The sequence below is a fragment of the Anolis sagrei genome, chromosome 5, assembly GCF_037176765.1.
Source record: "Anolis sagrei isolate rAnoSag1 chromosome 5, rAnoSag1.mat, whole genome shotgun sequence".
Classification (NCBI taxonomy): Eukaryota; Metazoa; Chordata; class Lepidosauria; order Squamata; family Dactyloidae; genus Anolis; species Anolis sagrei.
The window spans coordinates 44,238,515-44,265,089 of NC_090025.1; the positions used below are offsets into that span (position 1 = coordinate 44,238,515).

The 26,575-nt window shown below is 38.3% G+C and overlaps 1 protein-coding gene across 1 annotated transcript in view; it reads right to left on the reverse strand.

Annotated features, from left to right (window-relative positions):
• The window catches only part of SLC7A11 (solute carrier family 7 member 11), a 72,486-nt gene that overhangs the window by 2,885 nt on the left and 43,026 nt on the right, over positions 1-26,575 (reverse strand). The window contains exons 7-11 of the mRNA XM_060778934.2: positions 10,152-10,275; positions 9,300-9,403; positions 7,947-8,043; positions 5,302-5,451; positions 3,853-4,030 (exon numbers count right to left, since the gene is read on the reverse strand). Of these exons, the coding sequence (XP_060634917.2) occupies positions 3,853-4,030; positions 5,302-5,451; positions 7,947-8,043; positions 9,300-9,403; positions 10,152-10,275 (653 nt within the window). The remainder of the gene's footprint in view (positions 1-3,852; positions 4,031-5,301; positions 5,452-7,946; positions 8,044-9,299; positions 9,404-10,151; positions 10,276-26,575) is intronic.

The following is a 26,575-nucleotide window of genomic DNA, read 5'->3' on the forward strand; positions in this document are numbered from 1 at the left end:
AATGTGTAATCCATTTCCCACTAATAAAATAACTATCCAATGGCTCTCTACCTCCAAGCAGGTAGTTAAAGGGAGGCACTTAAAGTTTCAGGTGGAATAACTGCTTTTTCTGGAACCAGCATGTATGGCCTTTAATACCTGTCTCAGCATCTTCACTAAAGAGTTTGACTTGAAAATAAGTTAACAATGTGTAGAAAAAAAGTTTACGACCTTGTCCTTCCCAGCTATTTATCCTAACAACATAGGAGAGAAAGGATATTTATGTCTCAACTTTTCTATATTCACTTATCTTAAAACAGGAGTAGCCATCTTTCTCAAAAAAAAATTCTCAATTTTTTCAAACTAGCATCCCAGACCCCAGGAAAGGGTAATAACTAGCCATTTCACAACATTTTCATTCTCAATTCCTGAGTATGGTTGCTTCCTGTTTTCGAGTGTTTGACCTGTAGACCATAATGTGCTCCCCCCCCCCCCATCATTGAATCTAAGCAATTGTTGCCAAAACAAAAGGAACAATAGTGATCTATGTAGCATGACCAATTTCCATATTTGCAGTAATTTTGAGGGGATCCTCAAAATTGGCCTTCTATTTCTCCCTTACATTTCTAGACTTAGAAGTACAGTTGCTTTCCCACAGTCTGCTTAATGGGTGATTTGTTTTGTTTTGTTTGTTTGGAAGCATGTAAACTTTGGAAGGAAAAGGTGCAATTTATAAACATTAAGCACTGGATCCTTGGTGCCTCCATCATGAAATGGAGTGGGATCCACTACACACTACACACATATAACGAGATGAGGGTTGGAGAGACACTTTGAGGAGGCTGGGGGGAGGGAGAAAGAAATCACCTGAAAAGGGAGATTTCTTCCTTCCCTCGCTGAGGTGAGGAAAGCATAGTAGAATCTATTCCCCACCTCTTTGCAGCAGCTGCAGGGCAGTTGGAGCTGCCATTCACTGGGTCGCACAACACTTCACTTGTGGCCAGCAGCCCACAAGCTCACATCTCATGACATCAACCTATTTCTGGTGGGGCTCTGTGCCACAAGTGAGGTGGAAGCATGGTAAGGGACTGTGGCAGCAACACAGGAGCTTCCCATGTTGTATGGGAAGCCAGTTGGTGAACACTCCCCCCCCCCATGGGATGGGGTGAGGGGGAAGGTAAGCAATGTGGGGTTCTGGGTGACAGTCTTCTCATGCCCCACACTGGGGGGGGGAGGGCTGGGTTCACCACAATGTATAGCAAATCCCAGTCTTAATGTAATGGGGCCCAAAACCCCCCTTAAATTCATGGTCAAAAGTAGGACAACTTCAATCTATGGTTTCTGTAGAAGAACATTACCCATTTCTATATGCTATTAATAAACTGTCCCATGAACTTGTTGAAGGCTTTCATGGACAGAATCACTGGGTTGTTGTAGTTTTTTTGGGTTGTATGGCATGTTCTAGAAGCATTCTCTCAGGATGTTTCACCTGGATCTATGGCAGGCATCCTCAGAGGTTGGACCTCACAACCTCTGGGGATGCCTGCCATACATGCAGGGGAAACATCAGGAGAGAATGCTTCTAGAACATGGCCATACAACCCAAAAAACCTACAACAACCCTGTCCCATGAACAGTTGTTACATTCCTAAGAAGCCATGTCTCTTTAACTGGATTAGTGCTTTGGAGACTATCTGATGCAGTGGATCAGCAAGTGCTACTAAATTTGTGCCCATAGGTGAGAATTGCTACTTTTTCTTTCTTGAAAATGCATCACAGACCACCACGTTTCATAGCATGAATTCGGCAATCAAAAATAGGATACCACTAAGTTTTACAGTAGGCTGCAAATCTATAAGCACTTGGCTATATGTAAGCTCCCTTGAACATGATGTTCTTTTTCTGAGCAAACTCCTAGGATTGCACTATACTTGCATCACCACTATTGTTCCTAATGAACAAGCTGCTTAACGGCTGCAGTTGTTTTACTCAAGCTGCATTTTAAGAACCAGCAGATAGCAGGTCTCATCAATAATCTTGCAAGGAGTATTCTCTTTTTTTCCCTGAGTAAAATAGTCCAATACTGGCATCCTGTGGCCATACAGATTCATGAGACTCTGAGCTAAGCCCTTTAAAAATTCTGACTTTCATGTGAAAGATGAGATTTTTTTTTCAAATGCTGCAGCTATCACTTTCAACAGGAGATGTAATTCCTATATAGTGTGTTACGCATTTTTATTTCTGATTCCTTTTATTTATGTTATTGTCTTTAAGACATTTCATGATTATTATCAACAAAAGAACGACAGTATTATATATAACATTTATTAACAAGCAGATTTTTTATCATAGTCACTGGAGTATTAAAGCAGTCAAATTTATATTCTTTAATTTGCAAATTTTAGTGCTAATGTGTTTGATTGCTCTCTTTTTTTACCCTACAGTAGTGCTCTATGGTTACATGTGGACCCCTTTATATTAGAAGGGCTGTCCTACTTTTGTTTTATTAATTTTAAAATATCCAGCAGACCTTGATGTAGTCTGATAAAGGGATATTTTCACAGGTAAAATTGTAAGACTTTCCTCAGTTAGCTATAAGCTGTATTAATTAGAGGTTTATCATGAACTCTTATGCTAGTTATATTTTTGCTTAGGTTTTTACAAATCACTTTACAGAACATGGATCAAGTAATATACCCCCTCCTTCCACCTATATACTATAATATATAATATGTGTTGTACCCAATTAATTATTGTTTTGATTTTTGCCAAAGTGTATTAGGTGAGACCATGTAGAGGTCTGGGAAGAAGAAGAAAAAACAGGAAATAGAAGGCAGAAAATGTGGGACCTATTCATTCCAGATTGCAGGAGCTTCTACAGCACATGCATCAAGCTTAAGGCTCACAAGCCGAATCCGCCATGTCATTTTATATGGCCCTAGAATCTGGACTATAACTCTTGTATTTGTCATTATTAGACATCATGACTAGAGCTGGTGGAAGACTGCAGTTTGTTCTGTTTTGTCAGTATAGATACAAGAAATGTGGATGTGACGTCTAATTTAAAAATGTCCATTAACCCTTCCCAACCTCAGAGTCACGGGTGATGTGGAAATTCCCATTATCCTAAGTCCACATGTAAGATAATCAAAAGATTCAATAACATTTGGGTAACTAAAGAACTAAAGAGCACCAATCACTATGTAAAAAAATGTAGTTGGCTCCATGGATTCACCATTCATAGATTCAATTGCCCTTTAAAGGCAAACATAAGGCTATTGTGGCCTTTTATCAAAATGGGTTTGACACCCCTATTCTACAGATTTTGCTATGTTCCCATGTGAAGGGTCTTATCTACTGTATTGGATATTGGAGATCCTTGTTATTCATGAAATATGTTCAGCCTCTTAAATGTTGAACTGTATTTATTTTTTTATCAATATTGTTATATTTTTTCTTCCTAAGAGACTTGCAACAACATCTGACCATCTCATTGACTAGCCTGGTGGAGAAATAAGACTAAGAAGATTCTTGTCCCTTATCCATTACTGGCACTTTGTAGAATTTAAGACTTTTGGCTCTAGAATGACATCAAACAACTTGCAATTTAAAAATGTAAATTGTGTGTGGTGATTTCTACCAGTTCAAGGTTACCTTGGTCTTCATGTATAAAGCTAAGTTATTTTGGCAAAAACAAGCACATTAAATATATTAAATGTAAAAATATTAAAATAATTGAGAAGATGCTTTAATTTTGATAATAGTTGAGAATCATTTTTAAAACCCTCAGTAACAGAGCTATTTGAGTATCTAAAAATAAATAAGCACCAAAAAAAAAAAAAAAGAAATGAGACCCTTTCAATGTTGACTCACCTAAGAGCTGCTTAAACCATGCTGGCTTCTTGTCCCATATGATAAAGAGGTAGTAGGCAGGAACACCAGTCAGTGTGATTGCAAAGCCAATGCCTGTATTGACAGGGTCAGCATAAAGTGACAATGCAACCATGAAGAGGCAGGTGAAGGAAAACAGAGCAGGAATAAAGAGTGGCACCTGGAAAACACATGAAGAGACTTTATTGCTTGACCTTGGCTATTGAACGACACTGGTATTTAATGTTCCATGAAATGTAAATTGGATAAAACACAGTTGCACACCATGGGTCATGCAGAAATGCAGGTGTTCAGGACTGGCATTCCAAATGCAAGAAGCTAAAGAAAGCAAATTAAATGTACTTTTATGCAGCAGGCATCCCAGCAGCTGCTTAATTACCCACAGACACACATTATACTGCTGTACAGGCTTTAAATTTAAAGACTTGTAAATGCATTTTCTTGTACTAAGTCCCTTTCCTGTCCCTCTATTAAATTAGAAGACAGGAAGCAACTCCAACAAGGATGGTGTATTCTGTAAGTGCCCACTGAGATCAATTTTACAATGAAGCAAGGTGCTTAGGTTTACAATGAAGGAAGGTTCTTTTGATTTTCTTCCCTTGGTGCAATAAATAATCTGGCAGTAGTTTAAAAACAAAACAAATTATATTTTCAGTAGGGATAACAGTACCAATGGCATAATATATTTGAAGAAATTTGTACCTGCTAATAGTATCTAAGGAGCTTTTAAATTAAAACAAAACAATAAATGTGGGTGTTTTAACAGCTTCTGATTTTTTAAAAAAAAATGATACTCTTATTTTGCCTTTTGCAATACAATTAACAGTGAAATCCAAATAAACTATCAAGTGGTCTAGAATAAAATTCAGTTGGTACAAACAAGGAGCAAGAGGGGGCGGGGGAAATCATAGCCTGGGAAGTAACATAACTGATTACAATTATAATTCTAACACAGATTTAATTATCAGTATAGCACAGTTTGATAATACCATCAACTTGTTGTAAAGAAGGCAACCTTTCAAGTGCTTCAGAACTTTTCATCAGACTGGGTGTTAAAGTACTTCGGATGGGATAAGAAATAGAAAATTCCAAATATCTAGTGAGATGTTATAGGCTTTGGATCTGTAAATATTTATGTCCCAAGACTATTACTTTAAGTATGATGTACAGATTGTATGTCCTTTGAGGAATTCAGAATCCAATGGCTTTACTGAAGCTCATTACACATCTAGTATGTGGAAGCAGGAATATCTGCAACAAAGTGCCCCAAGGTGAACTCAAAGCAGAGGTTGGGAATATGTGGTCCTTCCGGTGTTGATGAACTGAAAATCCCACCAGTGCTACCTACTCTGGCAAACAGTAAGAGATAAGGAGATATGCAGAGCAGCAACATCTTGATGAAGTAGGAAAATATACAATTACTGATGTTACCTTAAAAGGACGAGGCATATCAGGGCGTTTATATCGGAGATAAATCATCCCAGCAACAGCCAATCCTATAAAAAGCCACCTTGCAAAACTGAGGAAGTTCAAAAGGCTGTAGAGATCACTGGTGAAAAGCATGATCATAGTCAAAGGGTGCTGCAAAAAAAAATTGAAATCAAGTGAGTGTCTGATTGGTCCAGCAGCTGTATGTATCTTATTTTTCCTCAATAACTTAACACACTATGACCTAATTAATATTGGTTAGTCCCCACTAGAGTAGTTTGACTGAATCAACTGCTAAGTGCTGTGTAAACATGTAGGACAATCTCATTTATTTAATGGGACTACACTAAGCAGGACTAACACTAGGATTCAGGTACTGTACCACACCTTTGAACTTCAGCAACAAAACTAGATGATGTGTAGTTGAAGGAACATAATTCAGAACAGGGTGATTGCCATTTTTACACTTCAAAAACTATTATTTTTGAAAGTGTAGAAAAGAAGATGCTTGATCTAATAGTCTATTTGTTTTAAAGATCTGAAACAGTAATAGTCACTGTTGAGTTAGTCCATTAGAAAACATTCTGGTTTGAAGCTGTTAATTATTTATGTTTGAGGGGGTGGAAATGAATTATTTCCTAACATTGTTTCCTGTTTGTTTTTCCCTTTCTTTCTATCCAGCCCTAATCAATTTTGGAAGTTTCACTATAACATTCATTTTTACCCAAGTATCACAGTTACCTGCATTAAAAGTCTCAAATCTCTTTATCTATTATAATTTATTTTATTCAACCACTACATACGTCTCTCTTCTCTAGTTAGCTCAAAGCGGAATTCACAGATCTCCTCTCCTTCACCTATGAAGTAGTTCAAGTTGAAAGAGAGTGACTGACCCAAGATCACCCAGCAAGTTTCCTGGCTCAGTGGGGACCTGAACTTGTATTTCGCAAGTCCCAGTCCAGTACTCTAACCAAATCACTATACTGCCATTAGAATTCATCCACTCTATATAATTTGAATTCTAAGAAATTCTGTAGACAATTGGTGTAATGAACATCAAACATCTATAGGCAAGATTTTCAGTCAATTATAAACATGACATGTAATCTAGAGATAGGTGGTGAGTTCCATATACATGGGATAAATAATTTGCTCAGGATTTTAGACTGAATTTGGAGCTATCCAACTTTGTGAACCTCAAGTTAATGCTACAACCCAGATTTACCATCTCACGGTCGTGATTGTGTTCAGAGAAGGCTGACCAAAAAGATAAAAGATCTGAAAACCATACTTTAGGACAGTGTTTCTCAACCTGAGGGTCCCCAGGTGTTTTGGCCTACAACTCCCAGAAATCCCAGCCAGTTTACCAGCTGTTAGGATTTCTGAGAGTTGAAGGAGAAAACATCTGGGGACTCACAGGCTGAGAACCACTGTTTTAGGATGAATGACTTAGAGAGCTGTGTATGTTTAGCTTGGAGAAGAGTAGGTTAGAGGTACCATGATAGTCATATATAAATATCTGAAAGGATGTCATGCGGAAGATGGAGCAAGCTTGTTTCCTGCTGTTCTAGAGAACAGAACACAAACCAGTATCTTCACATTTCAAGAAGGACAATTCTTGTGAGGAATGTGAGGAATAACTTGTGAGGAATAACTTCTTCACCTTATGAACAGTGAGATAGACTGCCTCGAGAGTGCTGAACTTTCATTCTCAGGAGGGCCTTTAACAGAGGTTGGGTGGGCATCTTTCATGCTGTAACTGTGAATTGCTGTATGTCAGAGGACTATACTAGATGGCCTTTGTGGTTCTTTCTAACTCTAAAATTCTGATTGTATGACACATAATTCCCTATATCTTTACATTGCCTCCCAATGTACAGATATAGAAAATTGCATTATTATTATTGTTGCAGCAATGGTGAAGATGATTTTGGACAAGATGACTGATACAACAAATAGAAGATTATGAATTACAAAGGAATCACACCATAAACGCATAGCTGTGTCATTTCACAGAAGCAGAACAGAAGATATATATGACCCAATCCAAAGTGGGCTTACTTGGGAGAGAGCTTCATGGATTCTAAGGCAATTTCATTCCAAGTAAATATGCCAAGGATGATAACCTTGGATTTCTCCAGCTAATAGATACAGAAAAAGCAGAAAGCCCCAAAAGCAAATATTATTTTATATCTTGGAATCAATGCCCATAAGAGGATGGTAATACCCCTTTATCTGTTACTGCATTTTCTATGCAAACTACCTATAATACTACTTCAGGGTCTTCGCATACAGTGCACTAGTCTGTAGCTTTTATGTAGAATTTTATTACTTTGAAACCAGGAAGATTCATTCCAATGAGAGTAGCTTTGCTAATCACTCTCATTCAACCTTTCAAATAAAAAGTAATGAGGTGTGATTTAGATGCCTGCCTGAGAGAGTTAAACTCAACTAACATCCAGCCAGAGGAGGAGCCTTTCAAATAGATCACTTCTGCAATTACTTTCCACCCCTTTCCAAACACAGCCAACTTATGAAATGGAAATAAATAACTGGGATTTAAGAAGTATTTAAGTTGTGTTTGAATCATGCAGTGTGGCCTCCTGCTATGCAGCCTTGGTACAGGGACATTTGTTTGTATGATTTACCAAAACAATGACAGCTGGTAGAGGAGTGTGCTTGCGAACATGAATCATGGAGAGAATTTCTGGAAGGTGACCCTCGCGGGACGCCACGTAGAACATCCTGGTGGGAAAATAAATTTGGACAGCTTTTAAAGACACTCATTACCAAGATGAATGGAAGCAGTTCAGCAGAGATGTAGAACACATTCAAAGTTATCCTCGGCAGTACTATTTGTTCCTATGTAAGACAAGCATCTGACATCCTGGTCTAAAAGGAGTCAGGATCACAAATTCAGAATATCATAAAACAGGCTTTTTAATCTATCTTCACACCCCACTTTCATCTTTGTGTTAAAAAACTGTTGAAAAGTGCTCACATTCATCTATCACTTTAGCTAAACCATGATTACTCAAGTATTACAGTCAGTGAAAACAATAGCCTAAAGTTTACAGTGCTTTGACTAGCATTGCTGTATCATCATGACAAAACTTGCATCACTTCCTCCCACTCCACATGTCTCAGCATTACCCCCCAAAAAATGTTTTTTTATTTTTTTACAGCATTTTTATCCCACTCTTTTTAGCCCGGAGGCGACTCCGGGCGGCGTACAGATTGACAACAATTAGATGCCATAAACATGCATACATACATACATACATACATACATACATACATATCAATTCAAACATTTAATATAACATAATAAAAATCCATATAAAAACCAATTAAAACTATAGTAATTAATTTCTACCACTTCAACTCCTTATCTATTTGCATCGTCTAAGTCATTCCGTATTCATTATTTTATCATACTGTATTTATCCAATTACACTGTGTTACCAAAAGCTTGCTCGAAGAGCCAGGTTTTTATTCTTTTCCAAAAGGTCAGCAGGGAGGGGGCTGAACTAATATCCCTGGGAAGGGAGTTCCACAGCCAAGGGGGCCACCACTGAGAAGGCCCTGACTCTTATCCCTGTGAGGTGCGCCTGGGAGGAAGGCGGGATCAAAAGCAGGGCCTCACCAGACAATCTTAAATTAAAAACTAACTCCAAAGAGTTTCCTATGACTCCAGAGACACCTGAGTGGTACATGTCTGTGCTGTGGAGAGGAGAAATCACCACTCCATCAATCTTTGACTAGAAACTTCTTATTAAGCCCAATTCAAAATTTCTGCAATATTACATCTGTACTACCAGGCAGTTTCCATTTAATTTGCTGCTGGTTTGTACCCAGTGATGGAAAACTCTGTAAAGTCCTTTGCTCATATGTTATATTCTCAAATAGTAACTGTGGGTTCTCATTGAAGAATTCTAGTTTATTCTTCATTTACAGGGATTGTTTTACATTTGTCCACATTCAGCATTATGTTAACTCACCTGGAGACAGCAAAGATGCCCCCATTCATAGACCCGAAGCAAGAGAGTGCAACAAAAATGGGAACAGCGGAAGAAAAACTTCCCATTAAACGTTCAGCAAATGTCTGGGGGAAAAGAGAGGGAAACATAAGTAGATTTTTTTAGCAAAATGATTTAGAAATAATGTTAAGTATTTTACTAATTGTAACATAATACTTTTTTCATGTCAGGAGCAACTTGAGAAACTGCAAGTCGCTTCTGGTGTGAGAGAATTGGCCATCTGCAAGGACATTGCCCAGGGAAGACCTGGATGTTTTCCCATCCTGTGGGAGGCTTCTCTCATGTTCCTGCATGAGAAACTGGAGCTGACAGAAAGGAGCTCACTTCACTCCCCGGATTTGAACTACTAACCTTTCGGTCAGCAGTCCTGCCAACACAAGGGTTTAAATAATTGCACCACCAGGGGCTCCATAAAATAATACTAAAATAATGTTAAATTTTTTAAATTTTAAATTACATATTTTAAGATTTAATTTTAAATTAAAAAAATAAAAATAAATTTGAGAGCTGACATGGTATAGTGGTTTCAACAATGGGCTAATACTCTGGGCACTGGATGATCTTAGGCAAGTCAGCACCAGAGGAAAACAAAAGAATCTTTCCATGAACAAATCTTGCCCCCCAAAAGTCCTGTGATAGGTTTACCTTAGGTTCACCATACTTAGAAATGACTTGAAGACACAAAACAAAAACAATTTCAAAATATTATCCAAAGCTAATTTCAAGAAATGGGCATCATAAATTCTGTTTTCTATTATGTTTATGAAATTATTAAAAAATCTTTATACAGCCATATTTTCTGTATTGACTTACCACTGCCACTGCCTTGGAAATTAATAGGTCTGCAGGGCTGAGAGTTGTGAAGTAGGCCACATTGGTTAAAACATACCCAACTGTGACAATAACCATTGAAGTGCAAATGGCAAGAGGGACATTTCTGAAAAACAGAAATAAATGTGATATAATCCATATGCAATCTGAAAGTGAAACAATGTGGTTGTGAATGATATATTTTATATCCTATTTGAAGGAAAACGTATCAACAAATATGAAATAACATAGGTCAAATTTGCTCATTTCTAACTATATCTTATGTACATTCCGAACTGGCCTTATTTGGTACGTCATTCTGTTATTACACTATTAATAAACTGCTTTTTATCTAGGTGTAACATCACATTTGTTTGAATCAGTTGGAAACAGTGTATTATTCACAAATGCTCAAAAGAATATTCCCACCACACTGTAGTTTCACATTTATTTAAGAAATGAAAGAGTTTGGACCTGGGAAATGGGAATTCATAGGTTAGCTCAGCCTTGGACTCCTAGGTTGCCTTGGGCAAATCATTAGTAGCTTCAGTTCACCTTTTGAAAAATGTTAATACTCATCTGAAAGAGTTGTCATTAGTGATGAATGAGAGGATGATTCTAAAGCACTTGATACATTTAAAGTGCTTCATATAGATTATTAATAACACTACCACTTCCTGACAACTCAGTCATAAATATTATTGGACAGATATAGAGTAGAAGTTTAAATTTCCAGAATAAGATCTGATTGGAAACTTAAGCCAATGAGAATGAGTGTGAGGTAAATGCACAAGTGGATGGGTGGGTAGAATTAATAATCTAGCTAGTCCCAAAGCGAAAGTTACCATAACAATCTCAATAAGGAACCTGCATTTCTTAGATGTTTTTGTGACATTTATTACAATAATCTGTTGTCACAAAGGTGCTATTGCAACAAATCACACAATAATAAGTGGGAAGATGCAGGCAAGGTGGCTAAGGTATTTAAAGCTTGGCAAATATGACAGTATTCAGTGAACATAATAGAAGCTATTTTCAAAGAAAGTACAATGATCCATTTGAACAAACAGGCATTCTTAGAATTCAAAGTACCCTATTGCAAGGCTGGCATTGCAAGCAATGTTGCTGTTTCAAAAATAGACTGAAATCACTATACGATGGAAACTCTTATTTGAGAACCCATGTGGTATATTATAACAAATCACAAGTCACACCCTCTCAGTTCCAGAAGCAAACCCCCCTCATTAAATCTTGTCAAGAAAAACCCATGATAGATTTGCCTTAGGGTCATCGTAAGTAAAAAATGACACACAACCACAATAGGTTACGTACTCGACTTTAAAAGTATATTCCCAGTTCACAAACCTGGCAGCTGAATAACCTGCTCTCCAAAAAGGATGATTTTGTACCAAGCACGTTTTAACACTCATTCTCAAAAGATATACCTAAAGGTGGTTTGATAGCACTGTAATAGTTCTCTATCAAAGAGATGGCTGAGATTGTTTGGTAAATACTAGTTTCATGTAGTTATGCTACTTTTCCCTTTCATGACTGACTCTCCTGCTGCTTCAGGAATCTTTGGGTTGCAATCTGACAAACATGAGTTGCATAGCTGTTGTGTGCCTCCGAGTCATTTCTGACTTAGGAGAACACTAAGTGAATCTATCATGGGGTTTTCTTGCAGAAATTTGTTCAGAGATTTGTTCTTGCTTCCCTCTGAGATTGAGAAAGTGTGATTTACCCAAGGTCACCCAATGGGTTTCCACAGCTGAGTGAGGATTTAAAAGCCTGGTCTCCAAAGTTACAGTCCAATGATCAAACCTTTACATCACACTATAGAGCAGTGCTTCCCAACCTCTGGCCTTCCAGTTGTTTTGGACTTTAACTTCCAGAAATCCCAGTCAACTTACCAGCTGTTAGGATGGAGGAACCACCTCCATCTCTGGAGGACCAAAGATGGGGAGCCACTGCTATAGAGTATAGCATTTGTAGTATAAAACTTGGTTATACTGTGGTTAGTTCTGTGAAAATCTGTGTATGTATCTGTGGAAAGATTCAGCCTAAATTTGAGCAAAATTGCACTGGAATATAAATAAGTAGTAAGAGTGTGTCTATCTTGTTTGAGGAAGATAAGACAAGACATGTTATAATCCTGGCAGAAATCCCATAATCACATATAACCCACCCAACCAAATCCTGATTACATGACAAGCAACCAAAAGGCTCCTGTGTACACAAGATAGGTGTGGAATATAAACATATTTTTGCTTAATTGGCTAGAGATAAGACAGAGATAATGAGTCTCATTGTTTTGATTGGATAATCTGGCAACCTGAGTGGATTGAAGACAGAAGAAAAGCAGTTAAGATAAAGCTCAAGTCAGACCACATGTCTGGCATGTCTCCCACAGTTGAATGGGGCTGTTTGCTTATGTTCCTCAAAAACTGATAGGCTGATCATTTGTCCCAATATGCTGTCAAAAAAGTTGTTAGAGGTGTATAGCTCCTCAACAGATAAGAATATATACTTGAATAGATGTATAGTTAAGATGGTTATGGATATGATATAGTCATTTGTACTTGATGCTGTGTGAGCATTCAACAAAAGAAACACAAGGACACTTCTTTGTATCTATTTTCTGCTACTGCATTGTTTAAAATCCATTTGTCACTAATGAAGGTACATCTTTGTACTGTCAGTAGCCAAGTTTTACTTCAGCATATTCCTTAATCTTAAACTGAATACAAGTTGTGCATCCCTCATCCAGAATTCCAAAATTTGGATTACTCCCAAATCCAAACATTTCCACATGGTGGCTGACATAATGACACCTTTGCTATCTGAATACTCGATGTACACATACTTAGTTTCATGCACAAAATCATTCTGACTATATGCATAAGGCATATATGAAGCATAAATTAATTTTGTGGTTAGACTTAGGTCCCATCCCAAGACACCTCATTGTGTACATCTATGCAAATACAGGTATTTCAAAATCAAAACTAATCCAAAATCCAAAACACTTCTGGTTCCAAACATTTAAGATAAAGGGTACTCAACCTGGAGTAACTGGATGAATCAGGGCCCTCAGATCATTGCACCTAAGCAAGGTGTCATCTGGCCCTGCTTACCCAGAAATATACAGACAGCTTCCTTCATAGTTACCAAGTAACAGCCATGCTAGATAAGTTATAAGCAGAAAAGAGGGGCCATCTATCCATCTTTCTATATTTTCTGGCACCAGCCATGGCAGGCTTATTTGTTCCATGATGCCACCAAGTGTCACAGAGGTGTCTGACTGGATATTGGAACCTATTCTGATATTGTCAAGGTCAATCAGGAGACTCTTTGAGAGCAGACTCTCTGTCCTGCATTTACAGCATTTACGAACTTTAGGACAAATGCTACAGAGCACAGCTAGTTCAAATATTATCACCTCTATAAATAAAAGTGAATGTACAAACCAACCAAGGAGACCTGTATGCATTTAGAATACAGATTTTGGCTCATTATGCCAAGCAGCACTAACCCCTGCTGGCAGCCCAAAAAACCTCGCAAAAATGTAACTAGTCAGCAAGTGCCATTCATTACTCTGCTGAAAGTTGGGGACTCTCCATGTTCCCAAAAGCCTTGAGCAGAATAAGAGGTTTTGTGACCTCTGAGGTCTGAATGCTTTAATGTAAAAGCACTGCTTCATCTGACTTCTCTCACCCTCCCAATACAATTGGGCCCTTAGGTGTCTATAGTCCATTAGCATGTAACACCAGCAAGTGTTACTTGTTAGCTGTCGGCTTGCAGTGACAAACTCTGGGAAAAAATAATAACATAAAAAACGAGTTTCATGGTTTCAGCAATGAGCCATTCAACCTACACTCAACTAAAAAGTTTTAACATTTATTTATTTTTTTGGTCTCAATCATTGTGCGGTGCATTAGCCCACATTTCAGTTCTTGTGCTAAAATACTGTCTGGCAACTTTAAAAGATACATTTTCTGATTCCAAAGTAGTAAACAGAGTGTTTTGCAAAAAGATGTTTTAGCACATGCATACTTCATGAAGTACCACAACAACTGATCTTGAAATCCTCTTTCCTAATGTCCAAATCACTAATTCATTGCTGGTAAATTTCTTTGTGGGAATGGAGAGTCATCTTTATGGCAGGCAGGACTTAACTTCAAGGGAAGTCAGAATTTTCTAATATGAAAAGTGTACATATCTTTTCTAATCCAAAACAAGTAAAGAGTGGAGTGAGAAAAAAAAACATCTACCCAACAAAAGAAAACTATTAAGAGTGTTCCTAAGACATGAGTCAAACATAATGAAAGAGAAGGATCCTCACACAAAGTAAATATGCAATCTAGACAATGATAGTATGTTTCACTGACAATCAGAATCTAACTGATGCGCAATGTTCATGTTGTGACCTTTCACAGGAGAAGCAGCACGCTGGTTTTCAGAGAGACCCACTCAAGCCCACTTGCTCTGTGAAAGATGGCTTAGAAAATCAGCTGTGTTATCAGGCAGACATTACTACAAGCTCTTGGCTCTGAGGACCTCTTCCCCAAAAACTTGCTATCAAAAGAATGTGCTACTTGGAGTTGGCAGCAGGCATCTTTTTATTATTGCTGCTGCCTTGTCTTTATTCTTTTGCTGATCAGCAAAGATGCTAGGCCCAATCTACAGTTATATAATGCAGTTCAATACAGTTAACTATTATGAAACAGAACTATATAGTAATGCAGATGGAGTCTTACACCATTTTTCTTCCTGGTGCCCTCACCTTTGCCTCCATAGTTATGCTGGCATATGACTCCACAAGACTCTTGGCCTTAAGGTTAATTGGTCATGGAAATTCAAAGGGTCCTTAAGATTTGAATATTTTGGGGATTACGTTGTGATGGTTTAGTCTATTTTGTTCATCATTCATTATGTATAGGTCAACAATAAATTCTTCAGTTTTATGGGTCATTTCCCATGGCAAGCAAGGCTGAAAATTCTTGGGTGGCTGCAAGAAGAGAGGGATGTGTGCAAATCACTGGCTCTATTAGTAGCCTGCTACAATTTGCAAGCATAACTGATTTGTTGTGCTACCTTGCAAAACCCTGGAGGGGAGTGTCTATATATATTTATTTAGCTGCTTCCTTGGCTCCCTGTTGTAATACCAAGGCTTTCCTTCACATCCACATTATGGCTAGAAACAAGTAAATGTTTCTTATCCTGTCTCTCTAAGTAAATGAGAAGGAATAATCCTCTCATTTCTCAGTGATGTGAGAATAGCCCTTTTAATCATCATTAGCATCTTAATATTTTAACAGGAAATAGGGGAAGAGAGTTTGAACAATAAGCTAAGAACTAAAGGCACAGTGCTTAGCATCATCATCAGAGGTTATTATCAGGACCCAAACATATCTGGACATGTGAAAATCCTGAAATAGCACCCTATTTCCAAAGCTAGTCTTACTCCCTTACTTAACGTTCAATACATAGGGTTTAGGACAGTGGTTCTCAACCTGTGGGTCCCCAGGTGTTTTGGCCTACAACTCCCAGAAATCCTAGCCAGTTTAGCAGCTGTTAAGGTTTCTGGAAGTTGAAGGCCAAAACACCTGGGGATCCACAGGTTGGGAACCACTGTCCTAAACCCTATGTATTGAACGTTAAGCCACTTAGTATTCATTTCAACATCTTGGTATGAAAACTGTGAAAGTCTGAAAAATATGCCTCTGAAATGTAATCACCGTCTCATACAGACAGAATAAGTAATAACGTACTCCTCCTTCTCCCCTGCAACATAAAATCACTAGTATGCTTTTGGGGAAACTTTAAAGTCTTTAGAAAATATTTAGGGAGAGAAAACAAACTGCAAAATGCCTGAAAATTCACTCAACCACTTTTATGGGAAAATGCTCTGTGCAGCCATAATCCTAATACTGGAACAAGTCAAGATGAGACACTGCAAAAGAAGCAAAACTATTATAAAAGAATAGGATAGGAACTATACCTGCAGATGGTAAGATGGTAAGTTTCCAGACTGTACACCAAATGGCCCTTTCATCATCAAGAGCACCCAAGAGATCGACTAAATTCACTTAACGTTCACACATTAACCCAGTCTGGGACAAACTTGAGTTAATACAAAGAAGTAGACCTCCACCCTCTTCTCACTTTTCACGTTTTGCTGAGAAAACCAGTGTTTTAAATGTACATTTGCTGCTCGCAATGAGTTCCAAAGTAATCGTCTTTTGTAATCCAATGTTTATCCTAGGGCCAATGTAAATTAAGTCTCCATTCAACCCGCCTGGCCCTGCTTCTCCTCCTAGCTATTGCCTATTTACCTGCTCACTCTACCATACTTGGAGTAGGAAGACCAAGCAACAGAGCAGCATTTTCTTTGGCCTGCTCCTCGTACTGAAAACAAAACATCTTGGGGGGGGGGGGAGAGAGAAATCAACAATACTGGACAATTTCCACCCCCTTTCCTGGAGAAATTTGATAAAATCATCCTCCCAATTTCTTTCCCCACATGTAGCATGGAAAAGTGTTCTGCATATAGTTCTAGAACATATGTTAAAAGGCAGACGTGTGGTTAACTTACCAGCAGCACTCCGTCTCCCACCTCACCTGCTTGTAATAACTTCTCTTTTATTACTAGCAAAAAGCAATTCGACAGTCAGAATTAAGTACTGGGAATTTAGTTCCTGTTTTCAAATTGAGCAGGTTTGGACTGATTACCCACTTAAAAAATTATTGAATCAATCCAACCTGTCAAAATAAAACAGCCTCCAATATACATTGGGCCAGCGTCATTTGAGCTTTGCAGTAATGACCAGAAGTTAATGTCACAGCTGAGTAAACCTTAATCAGGAAGAGTCTTACATCCTTTCACAAAGCTATAGTGAAAGCAAACAAAGTCAGCTAGTTTTCCTTGTTCTTCCAGACTATTTTCAACTGGAGAATTCTTAACCTTAGTCAAGATCCAGTAGGCCCAGCTGAATCATCAGTGAATGGTAAATCAACAAATCTTATTGATTTGTTGTGACTACTCTAGTCAGGATTTCAACCAATATTTTAGTTCAATCTGCTCTCTGTGCCACAGAAGAACTCGAACTCTAAAGATGTAAAGAAGCAATATCTATATTTTGGGTGGGCAAAATGTGCCTCTTCAGATTTTGTTGGACTGCAAATCTCTGTTTCCCTTATTATCAGATACAATGTAATGAGCAGAAGACAGCTTCAGTTCACAACATTTTGCATTGTGATGATAACGGAAATAAATTTTTAAAAAAACAATACAGAATGTTCTGACCTCTTCAACAAGGCATAAACCATATCTACCATGTGGTTTTTTCCCCAATTAGTAACAGATTACAGCATTACTATCAATAGATTGAATTTCCATGGCCACAGACTTGAAAGTGCTTATAGAGCCAATATTTCAAAGGTGCATGGTAGTGCATCTACAAGCCACTCCAAACACCTTTGCAGAAGCATACGAGAAGCTCAGCCTGTCACTGAACATCAAAAAAACCAAAGTGCTCTTCCAGCAGTCACCAGCCAGTCCCTCTCCAATGCCAGAAATACAGCTTAATGGTGTAACATTAGAAAATGTTGACCATTTCCGCTACCTTGCCAGCCGCCTCTCCACAAAAGTCAACATTGACACCGAAATACAACACCACCTTTTTCTGAATGAAGCAGAGAATGTTTGAGGACTGGGACATTCGTAGGGATACCAAGGTGCTTGTTTATAAAACTATTGTCCTCCCAACCCTGCTATATGCCTACAAATGTGGTCTGTCTACAGACATCACATGCAACTCCTGAAATGATTCCATCAGCACTGCCTCCAGAAAATCCTGCAAATCTCTTGGGTAAACAAGCGGACAAATGTCAGCATGCTAGAAGAAGCAAAGACCACCAGCACTGAAGTGATGGTCCTCTGCCATCAACTCCGCTGGACCAGCAACGTTGTCTGGATGCCTGACCACCGTCTCCCAAAGCAGTTGCTCTACTCCAAAAACAAGAACAGAAAACAGAATGTTGGTGCAAAGGAAAAGAGATTTAAAGATGGGCTCAAAGCCAACCTTAAAAACTCTGGCATAGACACTGAGAAATGGGAAGCCCTGGCCCTTGAGAGCTCCAGCTGGAGATCGGCTGTGACCAGCAGTGCTGCAGAATTTGAAGAGGCACAAATGGAGGGTGAAAGAGAGAAATGTGCCAAGAGGAAGGCGCATCAAGCCAACCCCAACTGGGACCGCCTTCCACCTGGAAACCAATGCCCTCACTGTGGGAGAACATGCAGATCAAGAATAGGGCTCCACAGTCACCTACAGACCCACCGCCAGTACACTGATCCTGGAAGACTATCCTACTCGGATAACAAGGGATCACCCAAGTTAAGTTAAGTTTAAGGTGTATGGTATGAACAAACATCTACTAAGGGAAATACTCTATATTAGCAACTCACCATTTCTTAAAAGATGAATGAAAATACAAGGAAATACAAATAATTTATCCAAACCAGGTTAATCGCCTCTATCACTCTACCTCCACCATCACCACAATGAATCTCCTCAAGATACATCTTCAAGCAAAGATTCCCCAGGTGTTCAAAACAAATAAAAGCACAGTGGCACAATTACAGAAAGGGTGAAGGAAAGAATGAAGAGAAGGGGAAAATATTTTATTGCACTAGATTCTCATGTGGATTTGGAATGATTACATCTCTGTGCACCTGATTTATGAGCAAGAATTACAGTGCCTCAAGCCAAAATCATTTTAGGAAAGGGGAGGGGGAAAATAGAATCTCACTTGAAGTTTAATATCAAACTTACCAGGAGCCCTCATATGATCAGCACTAGGCAATGAACTGGCATTCACTCTATGGACCTTAGAGATCGAAATAAGGGCACCTGAACTAAGAAAGAACAGATTGGGTTCTTGCACCACTGAAAAACTGAGCAAAGAGGGATTGAATGCTGCATATCAATAATACTGCAGCCAGGCAAAAGAGATGGAAGAGCACACAGTGGAGAGATGATGGTCTCATTTACAGGGAAATGACATGGAAAGTAGAGGGCCTAGCTTGTCAGATTTCAATTCCTTGCCATTGCAATTGATGCAGCCTCTTGGCTGCAAATGGATTTGTGGCATAGATTTGTTCTGTCAGATAGGTTTATCAGGGAATTGTGCTTCCAATGCTTGCAAAGAGCAATAACCACCACCCCAATCAAGTTCAGATGAGGATTGCTGATTACTGATTAGATCTAACATACTTTAGTTCAAGTGATACCAAATAAAGTGTCAAAATGATTTCTTGCAGGATAATGTTTAACTATTTAAAAAAATCATATAGACAATTATGTAGATTCATATAAGTAAAAACAAAAGAAACTACTGCATCCCTATTTGCTACATTACTTTGTTGAGGGAGGTTCTACACAAGCTAGGATAATAATGGGCCAATGTTTAAAACTGTGACACTCAAAGGCTGTCAGAGTATTAAACAGTAATATCAGTTGTCTGTTCCAAAAATGAATTTTAACTTTGGCATTTAAAAAGGACCAACCTTTCTGCCACAAAGTAGTAAGAAGGAATGAAATCAAGACATGCATGCTGAGAACTAAACTGTAAACCAAACTGAACAATCTTTTTGAAACATGCAGAAACTAGTCCTTTTAATTTAAAAAAACATTGTTAACTTGTGTCAGGAGCTACTAGAGAAACTGCAAGTTGCTTCTGATGTGAGAGAATTCACCATCTGCAAGGACGTTGCCCAGGGGATGCCCAGATGTTTTACCATCCTGTGGGAGGCTTCTCTCATGTTTCTTCATGAGAAGCTGGAGCTGACAGACAGGAGCTCACCCCACTCCCATGGCCCAAGGGTTTAACCCATTACACCACTGGGGGCTCCTAACATTGAAAATGAGTTACAAAATAGGATTTGGGTTTTTGGAGTATGGCGATTTTCAGTAGCATAACCAACCTGAGAGGCATTGATTGTCCCAAAGACCCACTAATGTTGTCCATCTCTGCTTAATAGTATATCTTAAAACAGCTCAAAACAACTATTATTAATAAAACAGATTGAAATTAGACTATTTAAGTATAATAACAAAACATCGAGCAATATTTTGGCCTCAATCCAGAATCTAGTCTAAACTACAGTAGAATCAATTGTCATTTTATAGTTCTTGCAATCCCATTCAGCAGTTGCTTCAATGGGTCACCTCCACTTGAGGTCAGTAATGGGAGTTTTGTCTCACATTGAGAACAGTTTAGTAGTGAACATGTTTACACAAGTTTGGAGCAAGTATATTCCCTGTTGCACAAGCCAAACCTGGGTTTGAAGGGAAAGACTGCCACCTAGAGGGCACGTGCACGTAATAGCATACATTTTATCCAGCGTTCAAGTGACAATTTTCACATAATGGCACATATTACAGTAGACCAGTATAAATAAGATTTCAAAGGGGATTAAGAAATCCTTTACAGGGTAGTAATGTTCATTAAAGAAATGGAAGAGGGCCATTGGAAAAGCAAAGATAAGTAGGTATTCTTCCTATCAAACATTGTGAACAGATGCACAAGGAAAGCAGGTTCCTGTATAACTTATCAGTGTGTTGTTGTTGTTGTGTGTTTTTTTTTGGGGGGGGGGAGTGGAGACTTGAGCATTACTGAGGTGTATCTAGGGGGGAGCAAAATAAGCACAGTTCCCCCTAAATAAAAATTATGCCTCTTCCTTCAGCCTTTCTAGCATTGCAGTAAATTAAAGCTTCAGTAGATACAAGCCTTCTAGTTGAATATTTTAACTTTCACTCTGCAATGGTAGAAATTTTGGGAATGAAGTAAAGTTTCATTGGTAAGCAGAATTCTTAAGGGGGGGGCAGCTTCATTTTAGTGCTGACACTCAAAATGAGTCCTCAAAGCCTATATCTGGGCAAGAAATGTGTATTTCTTTTGAGTTGTATCTATGCTTTTGGGATACTCTGGGGAAAATGGAAACATGAGCACTGTGAAGGCTATCTGCTGTTCATAGGGCCAAAACAGATACCCATTCTTGCCAAATGTTGGAACCATTTCAATTCAGCAGATGCAGATTTTCTCATGTTTCATATGAAAAGGCATATGAACCATAATCTCATTTGCAATTACACTTTTAAAAGTACAAAAGGTAGGTCCTCCCTTGCAACCAATCAGACAACTATTTGAAGATCAGCAGCACGACATTAAAATTTATAGCTTTCAACAGTATATCAAACTTGTCAAAAACAGTCAAGTCCTGTCTTCTTAGAAAGAAAACAATACAATGTTTTCAAAATAATTGGAAGCTTTTCACAGAATATATAAGTAGAACATTTAAATACTGGTCTGTAATAGTGTTGAGTGATTTAAAAATACATTGTCAAAAAAGAGCAAGATTATGATAAATGTTGTACAATCAGGTCACTCCTGAATATTTTATGTAAAATTTGCATATAGATTATATATATATATATATATATATATATATATATATATATATATGCACGCGCGCACACACACATACATTGGGTTGCTGTGAATTTTCTGGGCTGTATGGCCATGTTTCAGAAGCATTCTCTCCTGACCTTTCACCCACATCTATGAGAGGCATCCTCAGAGGTTGAGAACAAGTTTCTGACCTCTGAGGATGCCTGCTGTAGTGAACTCATACCTTTGCTTCGTAGGCCGCAGCCTGGGAGTCAGCGAGCAGGCCTCCATGTTGGGAGGGTGCTCAGGATAGCTGACATGTTGGGAAGGGCAGAGAGGCAAGGAGAGGAGTCAGCTAACTCCTGATTGGCTCAGACCCCTAGGGGAGGAGTTGAAGGAGTGTGTAAAGAGGCTGTACTTTCTGTCAGAGAGGAAGAAGAATGATTTGATCTTGGAGAGATATGGTTTTGATCTGAGAAAGAGAAGAGGGATTTGATCTGAAAGAGATAGGATTAGGATTTTCAGGCAGGGAGAAGAGAGTTGCTGAGTGAGTTAAGAATTAGATTGATAGGGAATAATAGAGGACAAGTGCTTCAGGGTACTTTGGCTTGGGTAGTCAAAGTGAAGGCTTGTTGACTTGTATTAAGAGAGAATACAAGTGGGTTTATTTCCCTACAGTGCAGAGTAGTCTAGAAGGAACCTAGTTACTCTTGCAGGCGGCCAGGGTGGCTGGTCTAAGAAACACACTGTTACTTGTTATAGGGATAGTGTGAGGAAAGTAACTCACGTCAAAGAAAAGTTACTACTTCTATAGAAACCTTTTGTTTTATAAGTCTGTGCCTCAGAAACCAACTACGCATATGTACCACTCAGTAATGAGTTGTCTGTTTCAAATATTTCAATAAACCTGTTCTCTAGTTTACTTTTAATCTGCCTCAGCCTTGTTTTGTCATATAAAGCTAGTTCCAGTTGGTAATTTGGGGTGGTGGCAGCATACCTACCATATACACACACCTTTCTCTCTCATCACCTGTGTGTAACACCCTCGCATATTCCTGTCACACAGGAGCAATAAGAGACCCTGATCTCTTAACCCTCGTTACACCTGCCATAGATGTGGGCGAAATGTTGTCGAAAGCTTTCATGGCAACCCAGTGATTTCGGCCATGAAAGCTTTCAACAACACATTAAATATACATTGTTTAATAGGACAAATTATTGTAAGACTCTATCTCGGTGTAAGGTTGGAAATTTTTCTTGGAAATAAGACATATGTGTTGTTGAAGGCTTTTGTGGCTGTATGGTCATGTTCCAAAAGTATTCTCTCCTGACATTTCACCCACATCTATGGCAGTCATACTCAGATCCTCTGAGGATGCCTACCATAGATGTGGGTGGAACATCAGGAGAGAATGCTTCTGAAACATGACCATACAACCTGGAAAACTCACAGCAAGACACATATGTTTTACTATTATTAAAAATGTAAAATTACTGATGAAAATAATAATCATCATCATCATCCAACTGGGAAAAAAACAGTCAACTCTTTAAATTTAATGAGAACCACATTTTTACCACTTCGGTAGTTCTATTTCTATTTTGTTTCCCATAGAAAACAGACATGATGGTAGTGATATTTGTTCCAATTACTTTCCTAGCCTTCTAGGCTGAATCTACACTGCCCTATATCCCAGGATCTGATCCCAGATTATCTTTCTTGGACTGGATTATATGAGGGCCCTTCCACACAGTCATATAACACAGAGTATCAAGGCAGAAAATTCCACAATATCTGCTTTGAACTGAGTTATCTGAGTCCACACTGCCATATATTCCAGTTCAAAGCAGATAATGTGGGATTTTAATCCTCTGTGTGGAAGGGCCCTGAGTCTTCACTGCCAGATAATCTAGTATAAGTATAATCTGGAATCAGATCCTGAGATAAAAGGCAGTGTAGATAGAGCCCTAGACTTTATACATCATCTATCTAAAAGAAAATGTAATAGATATACTTCTAAAATCATCAGTTGGAATTAACCAAAAGATTTTACCTCCCAATTTGTACTAAAATTGTCCTGCATAGTTGAAACCCTCCTCCCCATTTTCCCACTTATATTTCTGTAAACCACACAGATAAAATTCTCCCAAAGTATCAATTCGAATAATATTTCACTCAGAATTACTATTAATACTAAGCCCCCTTCTACACTGCCATATAATCCAATTCAAAACAGATAATCTGGATTTTATATGGAAATGTAGAATGGGCCTCTTTACCAGTTGTGATCTTTTTAATTTAATTTAATTTGGTTTTGGGATTCTTTTCCTCATTTTGTTTTGAACTTCTCTATTTTTCTCTGTCAGGAAATCCCTTACTTCGTGGTCAGTCAAGTCCTGCATTAGAGAATCAAGGGATTCCACAATTTTAGGAATAATCAGGAAAAGAAAGGTTCCAGAGGAGTTTCACAGCAGCCAAGGCAAAAACTATTTATCTTCAATTGGCTCAGCATAGCTGAAAGTGGGAATTTAGCCTTCACTATTTACGTGAAAGAGATCAGTATGGCCATGGACACTCAGGTGATAAAATATGAAGCCACTGTACTGCAGGAATTTAGTGCAACGTATAAAATTCAAGACTTAATACTAAGTTCTCTTCTTAAAATTGATAGTTTTCAGCTCTAGCACTTTTTTTGCCTGCTAGATTTACCACATAAAAAACCGATCAGATATGTGTGCTATAGCAAATGAAATAGGTGACAATACAAAACAGAATAGGCTTATGTGGCATTGCAGTAAGCTGTCTACTACTTCAGCCTCTCAAAGTTCATGCCAAGCAACAGATCAGGCATATAGGGAGAAACTGCTCCTGGCCAAAGGGTAGGGGTCAAAACTTTTGGTTATACGGATCTTTAAATACAAAAGGTCAATAGAGCACATTCTTTCATAGAGATTGTCCTAGATTAGAAGGAGATCAACTATAGAGAGAAATGCTATCTTTTGAGATCTCTTCTATGATGCTTGGCTTCCATCCTTAGTCTGTGGAGCCCTTGAGGAGAGGCCTGTTTTGGAATGTAAGCTATATGATTAAATTTGTCACAGAACCTGGTTTCTCCCAAGGTGGTTGAGGGGAAAATAAGCGCTGGCAATTTCTATTAATGTGAACGATTCTTGGCCTGGAACCTTTCGATGTCCAAGATGTAGTTAAAAAAATAAATAAAGTAGCCAGAAGTATTGGAAAACAGATTAAAGAGAGCCCAGGGCAGACATTAGCGTAGATTCATCCAAAGCTGTATGAACACAATTTCCCAAATATGACGCCTGCTGACCCTCAGCTTGAGTACAAAGTTATGACTCTACCCTGAATTATAACATTGTATTAAAATGTAGATTTTCTCCTTTATTTGCCTGCTTGCAAATGAAAATAATAATGTGATCAGTCAAAAAGGGAGCATTTTTGCATTTGCATTAGGCAAAGCACAGCAAATTGTAAAGATGCCCAAACGTTTGACTGTTATTTGGATAAATGAACACCATGAAACACAATCCAATAATTTTCTACTGGCCAAATTGCATGCTTCTAATTATCATGTTTCCAAAAAGTTCTAATCTTATATTGACTTTGGCTGGAACAAATAAATCTGGACTGCAAAATTCAGACATCCAGCAGTTCACACTCTGAATAGGGGCTGGGAATTGGCGTGGTGACATTATGCCCCTGACAGGCATATCAACTCAGCCTGTGTCACTGATAGCTATACAAAAGAAAACTATCTGTCAGAGAGAGCCTACACTTCTGTAATTTTTACATTAAAATACAGAGACAATGCTGTCGAAGCTGCAAACAGAAGGTTAGGAAGTCATCTGATTTTAAAATGCTTTTGGGCTCTTTTCTCAAAAAATCAATTCAAAAAAAATCAGATAGGTTTTTCAGAAAGTACCCTCCAGTGACTGAGATTACTAACGCCTTGAAGCTGCAGTTGAGATAATTCCTATTTCCCATGGTATGATATTACAGCAAATGACTCTCTGCACAGACATGGTGTTTTCCACAACATGTGCAGAAAAGAAATGCTAAAATCAAGAAAGAAGAGGCGGAAAGAAAAGATATAAAGTTGTGAGTCACCTATCATTCCCACAAATACCATAGTTCCAGCTAACAAAGATTGGCATTAGGCAGACCTTTTTATAAGTGTAACCCAGTAAAGAAGGGATGGGAAACATGTATTTTCCTGTTTGTTTGCCATTTCTCACTATTAGCTATGCTGATGGTATCCTTTAGCAACATCTGTAGGACCACATACACTTCACCCCTCTACGAAGGGCCATGCACCACATTCACTATAATCTATCTACCTCCAAGCTGTGCGTTCTTCCATTCTAAGAAAGCAGATAGGTTGCTAGGTAGACTTACATCGAAGCTGGGAATTATGTGGCCCTCCAGATGTTGTTGAACTATAATTGCCACCAACCTTAGCCAATGGCACAAAGTTTAGCCAGTAGTTAGTTACAGTTCAATGACATCTTGAAGGCTACACAATTTTCTGTGAATAGCTACTTTTTCACGCCTGTATAATTAAATTCTGATTTGCATTACTTTGGCTTCCTGTGTGCTTGTTTTACTACATCTTTCTTGCAGACATTTTCTCATCTTTCTTGTTCTTCCATTAGAATTTGATTTTATTATCAATTCTTGTAAGTCAAGTTAGTGTTACATGTTTTAGAAAAAACTAAACCTTTTTATTTAACTTCTAGACCTGGTGGGTAGACATGAGGTCGATGGTTGTTTAACTTCTGCCTTTGCAACTGATGCCTTTATTTCAACGCTCTCACATTTCACAGCATTCTTGTTGACATCGTGAGTAGTTCATGGATAACTTAACACAATCTCTGCAAATCTTACAAGACTTTTTGGGATTGACAGACGTGTCAATTTCAGTTTCTCTTGGTTTCTTTTTTTCCAATGCAAAATCCTA